The 19,359-nt window shown below is 36.5% G+C and overlaps 1 protein-coding gene across 4 annotated transcripts in view; it reads right to left on the reverse strand.

Annotated features, from left to right (window-relative positions):
• Positions 1-15,426: 15,426 nt before the first annotated feature.
• LOC109206779 (histidine decarboxylase-like) overlaps positions 15,427-19,359 on the reverse strand; it is a 4,327-nt gene continuing 394 nt past the window's right edge. The window contains exons 1-6 of one of the 4 annotated variants that reach the window (XM_019369643.1): positions 18,717-18,798; positions 18,029-18,242; positions 17,164-17,398; positions 16,550-16,743; positions 16,312-16,448; positions 15,427-16,215 (exon numbers count right to left, since the gene is read on the reverse strand). In XM_019369643.1, the coding sequence (XP_019225188.1) occupies positions 15,637-16,215; positions 16,312-16,448; positions 16,550-16,743; positions 17,164-17,398; positions 18,029-18,242; positions 18,717-18,740 (1,383 nt within the window). In that variant the 5' untranslated portion in view covers positions 18,741-18,798 and the 3' untranslated portion in view covers positions 15,427-15,636. Of the gene's footprint in view, positions 16,219-16,311; positions 16,449-16,549; positions 16,744-17,163; positions 17,399-18,028; positions 18,243-18,716; positions 18,799-19,359 lie in introns of those variants that run through there. The other 3 variants (XM_019369641.1, XM_019369644.1, XM_019369642.1) reach the window with 3 other exon arrangements.

The raw sequence follows: 19,359 nt of genomic DNA on the forward strand, positions 1-19,359 counted from the left end.
ATTTAATTAATTTTTTTCAAACAAAACCTATTATAAGAAAGATAAAAGTTTAAAATATGAATATTAGACCTAAAAAGAAATATTTACACTAAAATAATATAGAATTTGGGTGTGGTCAAAAATTAGGTGTTCACAGCATGCCCCTCTTTGCTTGGAAACATGAGGAGTTTTCAGGCAAAGAAAATGAACAAGGTGACTAATTTTTGGCCTCACTATTATTTAAAAGGGAAAAGAAGAGAAAAGCAGAGGATGTGACCGAGCCTTGGTTTTTGGCAGCCTACATATCCCGGGTTATAAGGGAATCAGGTCACGTGTAGTTCAAGAGAAAGAGTGATGGAGAATGCTTAGATGGAGAGTCGAGTGAAGTTCCGTCGAGGTTCCGATCCGCGGTTCCTACTATTACTTCAAAATGAAAAGAAAATTACATACTCTTGAAATCTAAGAGTTACAAAATTCCTATCTAAATGCTATCTGGAGTCTTGTCTTGATTCTTGACTTGCTTCTTCCATTGACTTTAGACTGAAACTTGATGCTCTCGATGCAACAGACTATGAAATATTCTCGCAGGCTTGTTTCTTGATCAGATGATGGGAAGAAAGATCTTGACCATATGTCTCTGCATGCATTACGCCAAAGCTGGTTGCGGCTGGTATAGAGATCAAACGTTCCATTTTCTCTGGAAAGAACTGAAATCTTATTTTTGCACATCAAATCCGTGCTTTGCAGAAAAACCTACAAGCCAACACAAGCAAACAAAACAAAAAAAAATTTTCCGTCCCAGTTTGCACTAGGAAATTTTTGTGAGTTATTGAAAACACATGAAACTATCTTTGCTATTGCAGAATAAAGAATTAAAAAAAACATGCGTTCTTAAAATAATAGGGGATGGCGTACCCCGTGTTAACAAGATGGAAGGCAACCAGGGGATGTAGTACCCTGCGTTGACGATAAGATAAAGATCGTGGCACTCTGAAATTCTACTAGGGGATGTCTTACCCTATGTAGGTAGAAAGTAATGCGACCAAGGGATGTAGTACCATGTGTCGGCAATACGATGAGGCTCATGGCACTCTGGGATGCTACTAAGGAATGTTGCACCATATGTGTGCAACAAGAAGTGCAACTAGGGGATGTAGTACCCTGTGTTGGCAATAAGATGAGGCTCGTGGCACTCTAAAATGCAACTAGGGGATGTCGTACCCTATGTTGGCAAAAAATAATGCAGCCAGGGGATGTAGTACCCTGTGTTGACAATAAAATGAGGCTCGTGGCACTCTGAAATGCTACTAGGGGATGTCGTACCCTATGTTGGCAGAAAATAATGCAACCAGGGGATGTAGTACCCTGTGTTGGCAATAAGACGAGGCTGGTGGCACTCTGAAATGCTACTAGGGAATGTTGTACCCTATGTTGGCAGAAAGTAATACAGTTAGGGGATGTAGTACCCTATGTTGGCAATAAAATGAGGCTCGTGGCACTCTGGGATGCTACTAGGGAATGTTATACCCTATGCTTGCAACAAGAAGTGCAACCAGGGGATGTAGTACCCTGTGTTGGCAATAAGATGAGGCCATTGGCTCTCTGAGATGCTACTAGGGAATGTTATACCCTATGTTAGCAATAAGAAATGCAACCAGGGGATGTAGTACCCTGTGTTGGCAATAAGGTGAAGTTGTTGGCTCTCTAAGATTCTACTAGGGAATGTCGTACCATATGTAGGTAGAAAGTAATGCAGACAGGGGATGTAGTACCCTGTTTTGAAAATAAGGTATTGGTTCCCTATAATGAAACTAAAAATAAAATAATTACATGTATATTGAAAAAAAATAATCAAGGATTTGAGAACTTCACTGGGCGGTGTTCGTCTTTTCACGAACTGTTTCCTAAAATTATTCTGTTTCTGTTCTATTTAAAGAAAGATTCGTTAGTTTTAAAATGGTGGTCGTTTTGTGGCCTTGATTATTTCAGTCTCTTGATCTCGGCTCATCTTTTTTAATGATTTCAACTACTATTGGTTATTTCTTGAATACCAATTTCATTTCTGACCCCAGAGAACCTTTGGCTTTTCCAAACTTTACCATGGCGGTACTTAATCTTTTTCAACTTTATTTTACCTTTGTGGGCATTTCACTTTTGACTTCTTTCAAAGTTTTTCATTTCAAAGCATCGGCCAATCATAGACAGTCGGGGTCGACTTGATGCCTTTGTCGAGGCTGGGCGCCTTTTGAATATATCAGATCGCTTCAAATGAGAACCCTGTAAATCGGTATTGCCATCTTTTCTTTGCTTTATTTTTGGAACAAAGTTAGACCGAATGGGATTAAAAGAAAAAGAAAAGCAAACAATGGAATAGAGAATGAGTTTAAAATAAGAGGTGTCCCTTTCGGGGAAAAGAAATACGGACCTATCTGGGAGTACATACAGACTTCAATGAACATGACATGCCTTTTGGACTGGATGCCTGATCTGTATAAACCGTCTGATTCTCAGAAACTCATCACAATTTTTGACTTGAAAGCGGGAAACCTTGATCATGATTGTGTTAATGCCATGGTTGAGTGAATATCCTCTTTTTGATCAACAGTGCCCTTTACGGGTTTTCGCTAGCTGATCTCTCTCATTTCTCTTCTCGCCATCGTCTTATAGTGCCCTTTGCGGGTTTTCACTAATAAGACTCTCTCATTTTTATTTTCTCTACTCACCATCGCCGTACAGTGCCAATGAGGGTTTTCACCAATAGGACTCTCTCATTTTATTTCTCTCATTTGGTTGCATCTGATCCAAGTAACCGTATCCTCCAATTCTTGAACATTCTCACCGATTGATCGGAAGGACTTGAAAGGATTTGGGTAAAAAGAATTTGGATTGAATTACAACTTTGGNTTTTGGGGGGGGGGGGTAGTTTAGATTTAATTAGGGTAATTAAATCCGGGCCGTTGATCTCATTTGATCAACGGCTCAGATTAAAACGGATTGGACCGGGTTGTTTTGGGGATTGGGCTGGGTTGGCTTAAAATAGGGTATTGGGCCATTTAAAAAAAATCTGATAGGGGTGTGGCCAATTTGGCTATAATTGAAATAAATAAGGCTGTTTGTTAAATAGCCAATTTTCCCCTTATTATTTTATAAAATAATAATAATGATTTTAAAACCAAATTAAAAGCACTGAACTAATTAATAATTTATAAATGTTAATCCAAAAATACTGGAAATAATTTTATAATTGCAAAACGCTATTAATCGTAATATAGGCTATAATTGCAATTTTATGCAATTTAGCTTAAAAAATATCAAATAACTTTGTAAAAATATGCAAAACTCCCCTTAATTATATCTTGGTGTAAACATGAGAATGAAATAAATCATTCACCAAAAATGCTAGTTTGGGAATAATTATTGAATTTTGTAATATAAAACTAGACAATAAACTGATTTTAAAAATCTTTAAAAATAAAGAAAAATATCAAAACTTTTGGGCATGCTTATATATGCATGTACATGTTATTTTGAGAATATTTTGAGTATAAAAAATATGTAGGAAAAAATTGGGTATCAACATTGGGGAATTTGAATTTTTATTTTAGTGTGACTGAACCTTAGAGAGAGGCTGCCTACGTATCCTTTCGGAATCAAGTCGAACGTAGTTCAAGAAACTTTGTTTTTTATTTTCTTTTTCTTTTTTTTTTCATTTTTTTTGTTTTTTTTTTTGGTGTTTTTTTTCTTTGTCATTTAATAATAACTTCCAGGTTCCAAAGAGGGTAATCAAAGATAGGGAACCGGTTCAAAGGGCTTGCAAAAAGGTTAATGATGTTTGGGTAGTGAGAAAGAAAGCCTTCATCATCCCAATTAGAGAATGTTAACACCGAGTAGTGAGTCAAACATAGTACCTTCTGAGTGCATCTGATTTGACTATTGTCTTGGGGACATTTCCTTTTATGTCTCACTAATATAACAGACCTATGCAATACTCTTGTTACAATGTATGGACCTTTGCAATTTGGAGCAAAATTTTCCTTAGCTTCTTCATGGTGCGGGAGAATATGTCTCAGGACGAGTTGCCCCACTTCAAATTTCTTGGGACGTACTTTTTGTTGTAAGCATGGGCCATTCTTTGTTGCACAACTTCCCATGGTAGCCTCAGGCCAATCACTTTCTATCAATCAAAGACAATGTTTCAATCGGGTCTTGACTGAATCTTCATCAGCGATCTCGGCTTCAACAATGATCCGAAGAGAGGGAATCTCATTTTCGGTTCAATTCTTTGTTTATTTTCTTACAAGCCTTATCTTCAACACATTATGCTTCTTGGTTCATTATTTCGAAATCTGACAGCGTTTTAGGATCTGGGCAAGAAGTCCGCAAGCATGTCATGTTATTAAAATTTGTATTTACAGAACTGAAAAGAGAATAAGAAAGGTGAAAAGATGAAGAAAAGAGACATTCATGGATGATGAAATATTAATTTTATTCATTTGAATATTTTTTTAAAAAAAATAGAAGGGTTTACATCAGAATGTAAGACAGTAAAGTTAAGACATTCGGATGACACACTGAAATAACTTGAAAGGCAGAAAAGATAGCAAAATCGGCTACCGAGACTCTCGTCTGATAGGGAAAGTTTCTGGGTTGGCGCCCGTTTTTTTGTTTCTCTGCTGCCACGGCAATGTCTACTATGGCTTTCAACGTTGGATCAAATTCCCCATCATCAAATCATCCCGAGCAGGCCATGTCCTATTGCTATCTGGTAAGGTCAGCCCCACATTTGCCTTCATTTTTTTATTTTTCACCGCCAACTTGCCTACTTGACTTTTCATGACCTTGGATCAACAACAGTGGTGCTTGTTTCATTTGTCGAGAGAAGATGCTTTTACTTTCGAGGGATCTTCGATTGTTTGCGTGACTCGCCATTGCAAACCAACAAACCGACCACCTTTAATTAGCTTTTATTTCAAAACAACAAGCATGTTGGAATAAACACTCTCTCTTCTTCTTTTTTTTTCTTCTTTTTTTACCACTTTATTCTCTTTTTTCTTCTTCTTTTTTTTTTCAAAATTATTTGATCGAACCTAATGTAGGTTGCGTACGTATCATGTGGAGACATGAATCAGATCTTGCGTAGTTCGGGAAGATCGGAACTCAAGTAAACTAAAACTAATTTTTCTTCTTTTTCTTATGTGAATTCAGACAATCAGAACTTCTAAAAATAAGAAAATATTTTTGGGTTTTGAACTTTTTTTTTTAAATAAGTACTTCTAAATAAGAAAGAAAATATTTTTAGATTTTTAAATTTGATGTCTCAAAGAAAAACTTCTAAAGAAGGAATTAAAGAAAAATAATTTTTGAATTTTTGAAAATTAAGGGCCGGAATCGATGAGGTTTGCCTACGTATCTCACATCCGGTGAGAATCAGACCCGCGTAGTTCAGTTATAAATAACTAAAAAAAAATATTTTGAGAATTGTAATTTTAAAAAAAAAACCTTCAAAATTTTATTTAAAAAAAATGGGTACTTCATGAAAACTTGGGGAAATTTTTTTTTTCCTGTCCTCTATTCAATCAATCTATCCTAAAGCCGGTCAACATTTGAGTGAAGCCTACCAAATAATGTTACATATAGCATATAAATATGAACATGTTAATCCGAAAAATTGGTACCTGTCCTAGACAGGCCCGACCCCTGTGCCGAGCCTCGCTAAGTCCAATGCACATGATGCAAATAAAGCGTAGCCTACTAGGGATATTCATTGGTTGTGGCTTATTCTTCTAAGTTTTCAAATCCTAAAGGAGATGGTATCTAGACCTGGCTTACCCGGGTGGACAACCCGAGCCGAAGAGCGTCAAGCGTCACCAGTAGTAGAACAACACTGGCTAGCTAACGGCTCTCCCGCCTAAATATGTGTGACTAAATCCTTCACCAGAAGCTGGTAGGCTAACTGGCTTTATCTTAAGACAGAAATTTTGTGATGCTGGTAGGCAAACACAACATAACTACCTATCAGAAGACTCAGAGGGGTGCGAGAGAGGATACAATTTATATCACAGTCCAAATAAATATTAAAGCAGTAAATAAGCGACAAATAGCACATTAGGCTCCCAAACACAATAATATCCAAAACATGATAAAAGCCAAACAAGAATCAATATAAATAAGCTCGAATTCTAATTTGTATTCCCCAGCAGAGTTGCCATGGCTGTCACACCTCTTTTTTTGCGCAACCCTTATTACGAGGTTGAGTTAGAAGAGTTTTTCCAATTAAAGTGACGTTTTGAAAAGGGATTATTTATTATTTTAGAGTCGCCACTTGAAATTGAGTTTTAGTGTTCCAAGTCACCTTTTATTGAATCCCTTATCAAAAGGAAGATTTGACTCTGTTTTAAGTCTGCGAAACCAGAAGACCGGGTAAGGATTTTGTTGACTGAGGGGAAGGTGTAAGGCACCCCTCAAGTCCCGTGGTTCTAGCACGGTTGCTTTATTGACTGATGTAAGGCTTAAATCAATTTTTAGTTATTCTTGTATTTTATTGATTATGACTTATTTATTACCGCTTAGTTAATTATTATATTTTATTAATTGTGTTCACCCAGATGTGGTACGCATACAAGGTATTTCTTTGAATTAACTGTTAAATCAAGGTACGAAATGTACACATGGTTATAACATAATTATTTTAAATTTAAAGGCATCGAGACGCGGGAATGCGCACATGACCCTTTTATTACTTAAGCATACCAATCCAAGGTTCGGGTATGAATACATGGGCTAATATTTTAAAGTACATCTAAAGTTTTTCTAGCATTTTTAGAGTATTCCAATTATTTATATATTTTATTATTGTTATTTTTTAACTATTATAATGAATCTTAAGGTTTTAAAGTAAAATATAACTAAGAGATGACCATTGGCCTAGAAGATAGAACCAAATTAACGAAGCTTTCTACTGATGCGTTACAATTTAAACAAACCTATATATCATTAGATTTATTATTATCTGGAGACATTTATACAACAACAAAAAAAAAAATGCAAATTCCAGCCATATTTATCAATGGAACTTAATATAAAATAATAATCCTAATTAGCTATCATATTGTTCTGTGTGAATAACTTGCCGTAATTTGATATAGACATCTATATGAACATGAATCTGATTTTAACCACCAAAGGATGTGGTGCAGTGTATGGGACTGCTCCTCCCTTAACCAGAGGTCTCGAGTTCGAGCCCTGGGTATGGAAAAATCCTTGGTAGGGAGCGCTTCCTCCCGAAAGGGGCCCTACGCGGCGCGAATCCGGATATAGTCGGGCTCCAATGCGGGTACCGGACACCGGGTGGGAAACCAAAAAATGAATCTGATTTAACTATTAAAGAACCAAAATTTCAGCAACTCAAATAATAAACTAACACATGTTCCAGCAAAATTTTTGTCAATCACCTTACTTCATACCAAAATAAAACTTCTAAGAAAAATAAACAAAACTATAACGAAGTAAACAAAAAATTCTTTAGGCACTCATCCTAATTAAAACTGAAAGAAAGAGAAAAAAAATAAAGAACTCGTTTTAGTTATTATTTTACTAAAGTCGCAAACAATCAAGCGATGTACATTAGATCGAACAAAAATTTCAATTGTCATGGGAATCTAAAATTAAAGATTAAACTAAACTCATCCAAGAATCAAGTAATTACTTATGAACACCATAAAAGTCGTCCTCTTTTAAACGATTCTCTTTCAGACTTCATACTGAATAATATTGAGAATGCAAAACTTTTCAAATTCTTATACCATAAAAATGATGCAAAAGATATCAGCAAACATATCTAACCATGTATGAGCCAAATATTAAAGAGACAGAGATGAACCTTTTTTTTTGGAGATTTCAACAAAATCACAGCTACAATCTACTGATTTCCAAAGCTAGTAATACTAACTTTTTTTAGAACCAGGAACTCAGAACCGCGAACGAAATCTTAAACTCTGGCTTCGAACTAAATAACTTAACTAAAACAGTCTTCCAAATGAATCTTGAATATAGAAGAACAATGCTTTTTTTTTTAGTTCTTATGTTTTCTCTGTCCAATCCCCCCTTTCGTTCTTTGTGCTCTCTTTTATTCATAGATTAACTAGGTAATGGGTAGTTAAATAGGAAATTATGGAGATCATGTGTTGTGTGTGCACATAATCTGAGGGAGTGAGGATGAGGCGTGAGTGAAGTGGGGAAGTTGGGTGGTTTTTTAACAAAACTTTACCTATTTTTGACATATTTTAACTTTATTATGTTTTCTTCTTTTTTATTTCTTTTTCTTTTTTAAAAGATAAGGTAATTATGAAAACGATAATATTGATCAACTACTTTTACACCAAGAAGAGAGAAAGAAAAAAAAAATATAAGAACTAAATATTTACATATAATTTAAATAATACTAAAAATACCATAGCTTACTTATCAAAATACTAATTAAAGAAACTAAATATTTTTTGTAAATTTTCTTTTTCTCTTTACAAATAAAAACAAAATATTCTTTAAATATTATATATATATATATAAGATTAGACCTACAAGAAATATTTACATTAAAATAGAATAGAATTTGGGTGTGGTCAAAAATTAGGTGTTCACATCGTGCGTAGAGCTCTCGATTCTTTAGGATCCAAGGGCAACTTCCCAGTCTTCAAATAGTCTATGTACTTGTTTCTCAAATACCAAGTTAAACTCATTGAGTTTATTTCGGCATGGCCTTCTTCCACAATGATTTCATGAGTTGTACGACTGTTCCTAAGCTGAATTCATCGACCGATGATCCCAAGTTAGCCAGAGCATCGGCCTCGCTATTTTGATCTCGGGGCACGTGCTTTAAGGTCCATTCCTTGAGTTGGTGCAACGTTACCTGCAATTTGTCTAAATACTTTCTCATTCGTTCCTCTTTTACTTCAAACGTCCAATTAACTCGATTTTCCACAAGGAGGCAATAACACTTAGCTTCGACCACCTCGGCCCCAAGGCTTTTAGCCAATTCGAGACCTGCAATCAGGGCTTCACATTCGGTCTTATTGTTAGTCAATTTCACAGTTCTAATAGACTGCCTAACTACGTTACCCGTAGTCGGCTTCAGCACGATGCCGATTCCGAACCCCTTCGCGTTTGAGGCACCGTTGGTGAAGAGGGTCCAGATTCCCGAGGAAGTCCCCGAGGTTAACAACAATTCTTTTTTGACTTCGGGTATTAAGGCTGGCATAAAATCGGCCATGAATTCTGCAATAATTTTTGATTTGATGGCGGTTTGGGGTCGATATTTGATATCGTACCCGCTAATTTCTACGGCCTATTTGGCCAATTGGCCCGAGAGCTCAGGTTTGTGCATAATATTCCTCAGTGGGTAAGAGGTTACGACACATATGGGGTGGCACTAAAGGTACGATTTTAACTTTCTAGAGGTAGTTATCAAAGCGAGCACCAACTTTTCCAGGTGAGGATACCTGTTTCGGCCTTGCCTAGAGTTCTACTGACATAGTAAATAGGGAATTACATACCTTTCTCCTCTCGGACTAAGAATCCACTTACCGCCACCTCGGATACCACCAAGTAAAGGTATACTTGCTCACCTGCCTTCGGAATGTGGGGCATGGGCGGGCTCGAAAGGTACCGTTTGACTTCTTCCTAAGGTTGTTGACACTCCGGGGTCCAGGAAAAATTATTCTTCCTCTTCAATAGTGAGAAGAACCGATGGCTTTTGTTTGAGGACGTCGATATGAACCGGCCCAGGGCGGCGATGTGCTTGGTTAGCCTCTAAACGGCCTTGACACTATGCGCTTGGTTAGCCTCTAAACGGCCTTGACACTATCCACCACGGTTATGTCCTCTATAGCATTGATTTTATCGGGATTGATCTCGATCCCTCGGTAGGACACCATGAATCCAAGAAATTTTTTGGATCCAACCCTGAATGCGCATTTCTCCGGGTTCATCTTTATGTTGTATCACGCGATCGATGTTAGGCAAAGGAAAAGAGTCCTTAGGGCATGCCTTGTTCATGTCTTGGTAATCTACACACATTCTTAATTTATTTCCTTTTTTAGGCACTACTACTACATCAGCTAACCAATCCGAGTACTTAACTACCCGAATGGAACCTATTTTAAGGAATTTGGATACCTCGTCTTTTGACGAATGCGTGCTTGACTTCAGATGGATGCCTCCTCTTCTGTTTCACCGGGTGGAACTTCAGATCCAAGCTCAGCTTATGAATGGTTATTTCTGGCGGGATCCCTATCATATCAAGATGGGACCAAGCTAAATAATCTATGTTAACTACAAGGAAATTAACGAGTTTTTTCTTGAGCCCGGGAGTTAACTCCGTGCCGAAGTATACCTTCCGATCGGGCAAGTGTTACAATATGACTTGCTCCAGCTCCTCGACCATTGACTTGGTGGCATCGGAATCATCAAGGGCGATGAACGACCTAGGGACTCTGTAATCATCATCCTTGCCTACTCCGTGCTTCTCAAGTTCGTTCGGGGCCAGTGTCGGTGCTTGCTATTTGGTTTCTCCCTTCCTATTCGGCACCGTGTTCTTTGATGTTGAGAGTGCAGACATCGGGATCACCTCATCGACTGCGAACATTTATTTTGCGGCCGACTGTTCTTCGTAAACCATCTTAATTCCTTCCGGTGTAGGGAATTTTAGTGCATGGTGTAGTGTCAAGTGTACTGCCCTCATGTTGTTAACCCAAGGCCTTCTGAATAAGGCGTTACACCTTATGTCCCCATCGATCACATAGAATTTGGTATCCTGAATTGTCCCTGCGGTATGTACTGGCAAGGTTATTTCTCCTTTGGTAGTTTTACATGCCATGCTGAATCTGCTTAAAACCCCGACTGCTGGCATTATTTGGTCTTGTAGACCAAATACTCTACGACCCTCGATCTGATGATGTTGGCCGAGCTACCTAGATCAATCAACACACGCTTAACTCGAGATTTATTTATAAGTACAGATATTACCAGTGCATCATTATGTGGTTGTACTATGCCTTCGGCATCCTCATTGTTGAACGAATAGGTTCCCTCCGGGATATAATCTCGGGTTTGTTTCTCCCTTGTGATGGACAACTTAGTGCATTTCAGCATTGGTCCTTGGGGACATCGACTCCTCCAATGATAATGTTGACGACGTGGTGAGGTTCTTCTTGCTCGGTCTATTTGTTGGAGTCCCTGTTCCTGAAGTGATTTTTAGTTCGATCACTCAGAAATTTCCGGAGATTCCCTTCATTGAATAACCGAGCCACTTCTTCCCTTAACTGTCGGTAGTCCTCGGTTCAATGGCCATGAGTGGCATGATACTTACAAATCAAGTTAGAGTCTCTCTGGCTAGGGTCAGACAGCAATGTTCGAGGCCACTAGTATCCTTGATGCGACCGATGGCAGATATGATGCTGGCAACATCGACATTGAAGTTATATTTCGATAACCTTGGTGCTTCCCTGGCCCCGAGTGGCATGTCGAAATCATCTGCTCATAAGTCCCCGGCTACTGTGGCCTCGATCATTCCTCTTTTAGTTTCTCACAGAGTTATGCCTAGATCTGTTACTCCTTCGATCTCCAATATATGGCTGATACCAGTCTCTGTTTGGTCTTGGTTCATGATCGACGACGCTTTAAGACCTGCCATTAGTTATGATGGGATAAATGGACCCAGAGGGGGTCCCGAGTTGATCCTCCTCGACTCTGATTTTTTATTGGTACCTGTTGTGGACGTCGGCCTAAGTTACCGTTGGGTACTCTATCAAATTCTATATCAACTATTGTGAAGTTTGAGTCCTTGAATGAACGCTTGAACAGCCCAATCGTCTGCAACCAGAGGCAGGTCCATCCATTCCATTTGATACCTCGATACGAATTCCCTGAGCATTTCGTTATCTCTTTGCTTTACCTTGAAGAGGTCAGATTTTTTGGTCTCTACTTTGATGGCCCCAGCATGTGCTTTTACAAAGGCATCTGCAAGCATAGCAAACGAATAAATAGAATTTGGGGGTAAGTTGTGATAACATATCATTTCTCCGTTTGACAGGGTTTCTCCGAACTTTTTAAATGGAATCGACTTGATCTCGTCATCTTCTAAATCGTTCCCTTGATAGAGCACGTATACGAGGTCAAGTGCTCATTTGGATCATTTCTTCCGTTATACTTCGGAATATCGAGCATGCGGAACTTCTTCCGGGATCGGCTTCGGTGCTGCGCTCGGAGAAAAAGCCGTTTGGACAAATTTCTTAGAGTCCAAGCCTTTCAGTATCGCGGGCGCTCTTGGAATTTGATCAACTCTGGAATTATCGGTCTCCACTTTTTTTGTCGTTGGCCTTAATTTTTTTCTTCCCCGATTCAACCCGCTTTGTCAGTTCCTCAAGCATTTTTATTATTTCGGGGTCGGCCCCGGTCTCAGCTTCACCCGGCCATTCTGTGACTTGCTCAATTCTTCAGGCGTTCTCCCGGAATGGTTCGGGCTCAACTCTGCTCGGGGCGTGGATTTGATTTTGCAGCTGCACTATTTACGCTTGTTGGGCTTGTAACATTTCGAAGATCAACCGTAGACTGACCCCGTCACCTTTGCCTTTGGGCGCCCCTCAAGCCGTTGGTCGGGCTCCTCCACGAAGGCTGTTTTCAGGGTCGATAGGCAAGTCGGCGTCGATGGTCACATGTGAATTAACATCGACGGGTTCAGCAACTGGGACTCTATTGGGATCTGCAGGGGGCATCTCATTATTAGGTACCATATTGTTGTTTTCGCCATGATGGCCAGATTCAGCATTAACGTTAAAGTGAGCAGACTGAGACTTTGATATTTTTCAAGCTATCCTGAAATTTAAATCTTGAAAAGCAAGCATAAAATAGAGTGTATCATGAATGTTTTCACCAACTTACCACTATTATCCTTAGCCCCACAGTGGCGCCAAACTGTTTACCCTTAAAATTTGTAACAATTGAATTTATACGCGTTTTTAAGGATATGTAGATTAATTCGATACAAGTGATTAATGACATTAGATAAACAAATTAAAGATAGAACAGACGGCCAAACCACTAGTGATACAGAATTTGGGCTCGGTTAAAAGCTTAACAAATAGCTTGCCTTTGGTTCGGAGCCAAACAATTGTGAAGAAGTATGAACAAAAGTAAGAACTTTGAATAACTTTTAGAAGCAGAGAAAACATATGTATATTGCCTTGATATGCGTGTTATAGAATGTTTTTTGAATAATAATCTTTCCCTTTATATAGTAGGGGAGTTTTACTCTAAGTATAATTCTAAGAAAAATAAAGATCTTCCTTTTCACTAATCATTGATCTATCACGTATACGGGCCGAGATTCACGCCGTAATATCTGGTCGGGCACAGATATCACGACCCTTTGTTAATCGTGTGTGAACGTTTGGCAATACTTTCCGAGGTATCGGAGTTCGAACTGGGTCTGGGGCATGGTTTCGAGGGCTCTGAGGGTAGGTGTTTTGTTCGGGCCTTGATACAAGAGGCTCCTAGCTTCGAATTTGATTCCTCGTAGTTATTTCTTTGCTTCGTTTTCCCCACCGGTAAATCGGGGTGCTTATTAGCCTCGGATTTACCTGTACACAAGATCCTTGTAAGAGTGGCATATATTTTTTTTCCACACGCGTTATATTTTTATTATTTTTTGGTAACTAAAATATATTACCCTTTCCGTCCCAATTAATGTGGCGTGTTTTTCTCGACATGTAGGTTAAGAAATAAAGGAAGAATTTTGAAATTTGTGGTCTAAAACAACTCCTGAATATTTGTGTGGCTATATCGTCTTATTACGGGTAAAGTATGAATTTTAGGGTTGAATTGTTTTCGAATAAGGAAGTATGACATTTTTTTGCAGACTAAAAAAGAAAGTGTGACATATAAATTGATAAAAATAAAGTATTAATCACTAGTAAGCAATACAAAACTACAACTTAACACACTCTTAATTAGCTGCGTTATATATATTGACCACTTCAAAAAGGATATCTAATGGGGGTGGTTGGAACTGAGAAGGGACAACAAAAATAGTATCAACTAATAGCCCGTTTGGCCAAGCTGTAAAAATCAGCTTATTTTGAGAAGTCCTTTTTTTCAAAAGTGTTTTTCTCAAAAGTACTTTTTGTGAGACGGAGTTTGTGTTTGGCTAATTAGTTTGAAAAGCACTTCTAAGCAGCAATTCGTGTTTGGCCAAGCTTTAAAAAACTGCTTCTAAGTATATTTTTCTCAAAAGTGCTTCTCAAAAAAGTGCTTTTGGAGAGAAGCTACTTTTTTCTGCTTCTCCAAAACTGCTTCTGCTCCTCCTCAAAAGCACTTTTTTTCCTTCCAAAAGCTTGGCCAAACACCTAAATCTTTGGCCAAAAGTTCTTTTGGCAAAAAAAAAAAGTACTTTTGGCCAAAAAGAAACTTGGCCAAACAGGCTATTAAGTTAGGTGACTAAAGAATTTTACGATTTAGTTTTGAACTCTGTCAGAGTCTTAGTGGATTCTATTTTATTATTTATTGTTTAAAATAAATGACACGTGACATAAGGGCTTGGGATAGCATTTGCTTAGATTATGATGAAAATGATCGGGCTTGTTTGGATATTGTACTTTATTATGAAAAATTAGGTAATGGCAACTATCAAATAATGAAAATCAAAAGTTAAATCTCAAGACTAAGTTCTAATGTCTAAGCATGTTGTCATCTCGTATTTCCGCGTTACTTAATTTTGACTTGGGCAAAATATTGGTTGTTCGAAGGTTCGTATTGGTTGGTAAGAAATTAAACACAAGGACTATGCAGTTCTAAATACCATTAATGGCGTACGCAACTTTTCTGCATCGGGTTCATCTGTATTTAGTACTTTAGATGCGGTATATAAATTTATGTGTAAAAAGATTCATTAAAATGGCGGTAAATAACATATATAAACTCATAACTTTAAGCATATAATGTGTTAAATAATTATAAATATCTTTTAAGTTTAACTTATAGAGCTTAAATCCTAGATTCACTAGTGATAAATATGGCTTGACAACACTCTTCATCTCAAGTTGATTTTTCTTTAGACAAAGCAGGTGAATACTTTTTCTTTTTTGATTTCTCATCTGGTATCGGTACCAACATTGGGGCTCGACTAATCCGAATTTACGCTGGAAAGTCCCACATTGGGAGTAAAGCGCTCCCTAACAGAGGCCACTCCCTTTTCAACCTTTACCATCTACTATCCCCCACTAAACGGAATTATGCTAGTTTTGAGATGATTAAGCTAATATATATTGGAGTTATTTTCTTGTGTTTCAGTCAGAAAAAGTTAACTTCTAATCCTAATACTTGTCGTATATGTTAGAATTCATAATGTGATAGGTCTGATGAAATCATATTTTTAATCAAGATATATAACATGCAAAGTTGTGAAACTGATTCTCAAATATAACCATGTGCATAAAACCATATATTTCTCTCGACATTTTTTCTATGTGGTGCAATAGCAACGCTACTTGTAGTATACAATTCATTGTGGACGTAAATAAAAAAGATGAAGTCATTAAAAAAGTTACAAAATGCCATGTCTATAGAAGACAAACTCAGTAGCAAAGAGGTAATAGATTTTCATCTCTTTTATGGGATAATGAAATCAATTTTGTGGTAAGAGCAAGCACAATTTTGGGCACCAATATCTTCTGCAACACAAGGAGGTGTAACATTTCCATCTTTGTACCATTTTTTCCTTTGTTGCAATAAATCATTGACGAAATTGTCCAAGATTTCTCTGGTTATACCTGGCATAACAATAACATGCGCCATATCTCTCACACAAGAAAGCTGCCAACGACGAACAAATTCATGGTCACGAGGTCTCTCCAGGACAACTATGATACTAAGTTCATTGAGCATGACACTGATTCCTGCTTGTTGAAGACGATCTTTTAAGTATTTGGCATTGTCAAGGCATCTCTTGACGTCTTTTTGAAGCCCAATTTGACCTTTAGCACTTAGACTATACCACAAGAAGATTGGAGCTAAACCATTTCTACTTCCAGAAATTGTTGCATCTACTGAAGCAATATACTCAACTTTTCTTGAGAGATTGTTAATGTAACTTTTTCTTGTTATTTGAATTCCACAAGGCATTGGACATCCCAAGAACTTGTGACCAGAAATTGTGACACTTCCAATTGGTTTCTTGAATGAAATCATCTGCTGTAAAATACAAATCGCAAATGTTAGACATAATTTTATCTTAAGTTATAATACTCGAATATTTTAAGATGTAAGTAAGAAAAACGAACTTACATTTTTAATGAAAGGGATAATAAGCCCATTGAGTGCTGCATCACAGTGGATATAAAACTGGTCATGTGTATAGCCACAATCTTTAAGTGTTTGAAGAATAATATCAAGATCATCAACAGCTCCTTTGAAGGTAGTACCTATAGTAAAAATTACAACAATTAATCAAAATATGGAAGACAAATGATCCATTAATTATTATGAACAAGATTAAAGGGAAGATATACATTAGAATATTTACCAATTGTAACATTAATTATTGCTGGTTTGCCCTTGTTTTGAAGTAATTTTGCTTTCAAATCTGAATAATCCATCTCTCCATGTACTGATGTATTAACCATTTCAAAATTCATTCTGTACATCATCGCAGCTTTGGCGACCGAATAATGAGAGTCTTTTGATGCATATAATATCCCAGTTGGAAGTAATTCTCTCCTGCAAAAATAAAGTTAAATTTTAATTAAAAAAAATACTTTTATATTAATTGCTCTGGTTAAATTAATGATATAAATTATTAATATTTTACTCATATATTTCAACATTGACTTTCTGATCCCAAATTTCTTTAGCTTTGTTAGATGAGAAACAACTATCTAAGAGTACTTTTTTTACAAAAGTAAATAACTTTTTCATTGAAATAGAGTTTATAAACTTGGATGGCTGATTAGGTGCTTAATTATATTTTGCATAAAGCTAGAGTGGTTGAAGAAAGTGTTTCGGGCTCACGCAATCAAACATAATATATATATATATATATATATATCAAAATATTTGGTTAGGCTATTTCCAAAATTCTTTTTCTTTTCCAAATAGGAAATTACGAAATAGAGTAAACTAGTAAAAATTGGTGCATACCCCACCAAAATGCCATGGAGATTTCCTTCAGTACCACCATTTGTAACATAACCCCAATATTGATCTTTTTCAATTTCCCATAAGTCTGCAAACCAGTTCAGAACAGCCACTTCGAAATCTTTTGAATGAAAATCCACAGTGTTTTGAAGAAAGGGATCACCACAATTATTTAAGTGGAATTGTAAAAGTGGGGCTAAGCTCGCATAGTGCTCATAGCATATGTTCACTGGATAACCTGAAAAATAAAATAATCGAGCAAGATTTGAACATCTCAACTTTTGGAAATTTACATAAATAAATAAATATGTTATCCTTTTTCTTAGAGTATTATAGTTAAGTTTTCATTATAAATAACGTTGAGATGAACTGAGTCAGCCTATTTTGACAGCTCTAATCAGGAATTTGTAATAGATAAAGATAATAATTTTGTCGGGTCCATTTCCAAAATTTTGAAAGGTAAATATGCCTCAAATACTATTTGTCAAGTTCTCCTATTCAATACGAGTATTTTCCTAAAAGAAATTGTCAACCCCATATCGTGGAACGAGCAGTAGACCTAGACTTAGAACCGTCTCGCATGCCAATACGTAGAACACATAATATTTTATGTACACATATATACCAAGGATATTAGATGGGGAGGTTGGGGCACAAGACCGGAGAAGGGATTTATGTCGAAAAATTATACCGTATATGTAATGTTTTTATTATGTACAACAACAACAACAACATATCCAGTATTATCCCCCACCGTGAATTTTTTATTATGTACATATACTAGAAATTGGTTTTCTTAGTGAAAATTCTGCCTCCAGTACTGCTTGAACAATATTATGTATTAAAAAAAAAGAGAGAGACGAATTACCTATATGGTAGTTGATACGTTGAGAAAGAGTATCAATATAATTCATCAAAATACAGTCGAGACTTGGTCCATCATTCCTAGACCCTGGCTCTGTAACTGTAATATTCAAATTCTTTCTTGGTGTAGTTGCTGTTGCCACCTTCAGTCTTTTCATTTCTCCAAAATCTCCATTTGCTATTAAACCTCTGGGAGTTACAACCGATGGCTCAAAATCCTTTCAAGTATCACAGAAGAAAAACCATATTAATTTTCAAAAAAAAACATAATTGTTTTTTTGATGATTTAGAAGGTATTATTAGACCTAAAAAAACCATGCAAATGACTAAAAATGACAAGAAAAAGAATGTTCTCTGTGTGTGTGTGTGTTTCTGTTTTTTTGGTTTCCTTTGTCTTCAAGAAAACATATTAGAAACCATGCAGAAAGATGAAGCAAAAAACAAGAATAAGGATTAACCTAATTAGGTCCTCAGCTAAACCAAAAGGGAAAAAAATGAAGATAAAGATTCTTTTGGGTATTAATGAAACATGATAATAATTCAATTCCATAATCTGTACACTGCCCATGAGTTATATTTTAGTTTCATAAATGATAAAAATAAAAATATAAAAAGATCCGAATTAAAAAAAAAGTTGGCAAAGTAATGGAGATTTTAATGATAAGAAGAAATTGGATGAAATATTAGAATACCTTCTCAAATGATAAGCTTCCCATTCTTGGAGAGCTAAAGGTATTTTGAGTTCTTTTTTGTTAGTTTGGAATGGAAACTAAGTGCGATAGAATTATGTATAATATCCATGGGATTATATAGGTCTAAAAGATCGTGGGTTTGGGCACCAACCACAATTTTACTTTTTTATTCTTTTTCTTTTAACTTTAATCTTTTCTGCTTTTATCATCACCTTTTCCCCTTGGTTTCCCACTTTAACAAGTCTTTGAGTACTATTGCAAAAAAGTCCTCTTACTTATTTTGGTGTGTGGCCATTTTTTTGACCTCGTGTTACACAAGACTTGTTAGACTTTGCTAGCCATTTCTCTACCAAATTAATTGGTAGGTGAGAAAGTAAATCCAAAATTAAGTGTATTATTCATGCACAAGTGGTGGTGTCTAAACTCGAGTTTGTAATTGTTTCATTATTCTTTTTAAGCATTATCACCAACCACTAATGACATTTTTGTACGTTCTTAGCATAGAATGGTTTTTGATTTGATGTCTACTACAACTACTTCTTAGCTAATTTTTACTCCACAATAATAACTTCAAACCATTTTTTACCCCCTAACTGTGGGAAGGCTTATATATATATATATATATATATATATATATATATAT

This window comes from Nicotiana attenuata, unplaced genomic scaffold (assembly GCF_001879085.1).
Source record: "Nicotiana attenuata strain UT unplaced genomic scaffold, NIATTr2, whole genome shotgun sequence".
Lineage (NCBI taxonomy): Eukaryota > Viridiplantae > Streptophyta > Magnoliopsida > Solanales > Solanaceae > Nicotiana > Nicotiana attenuata.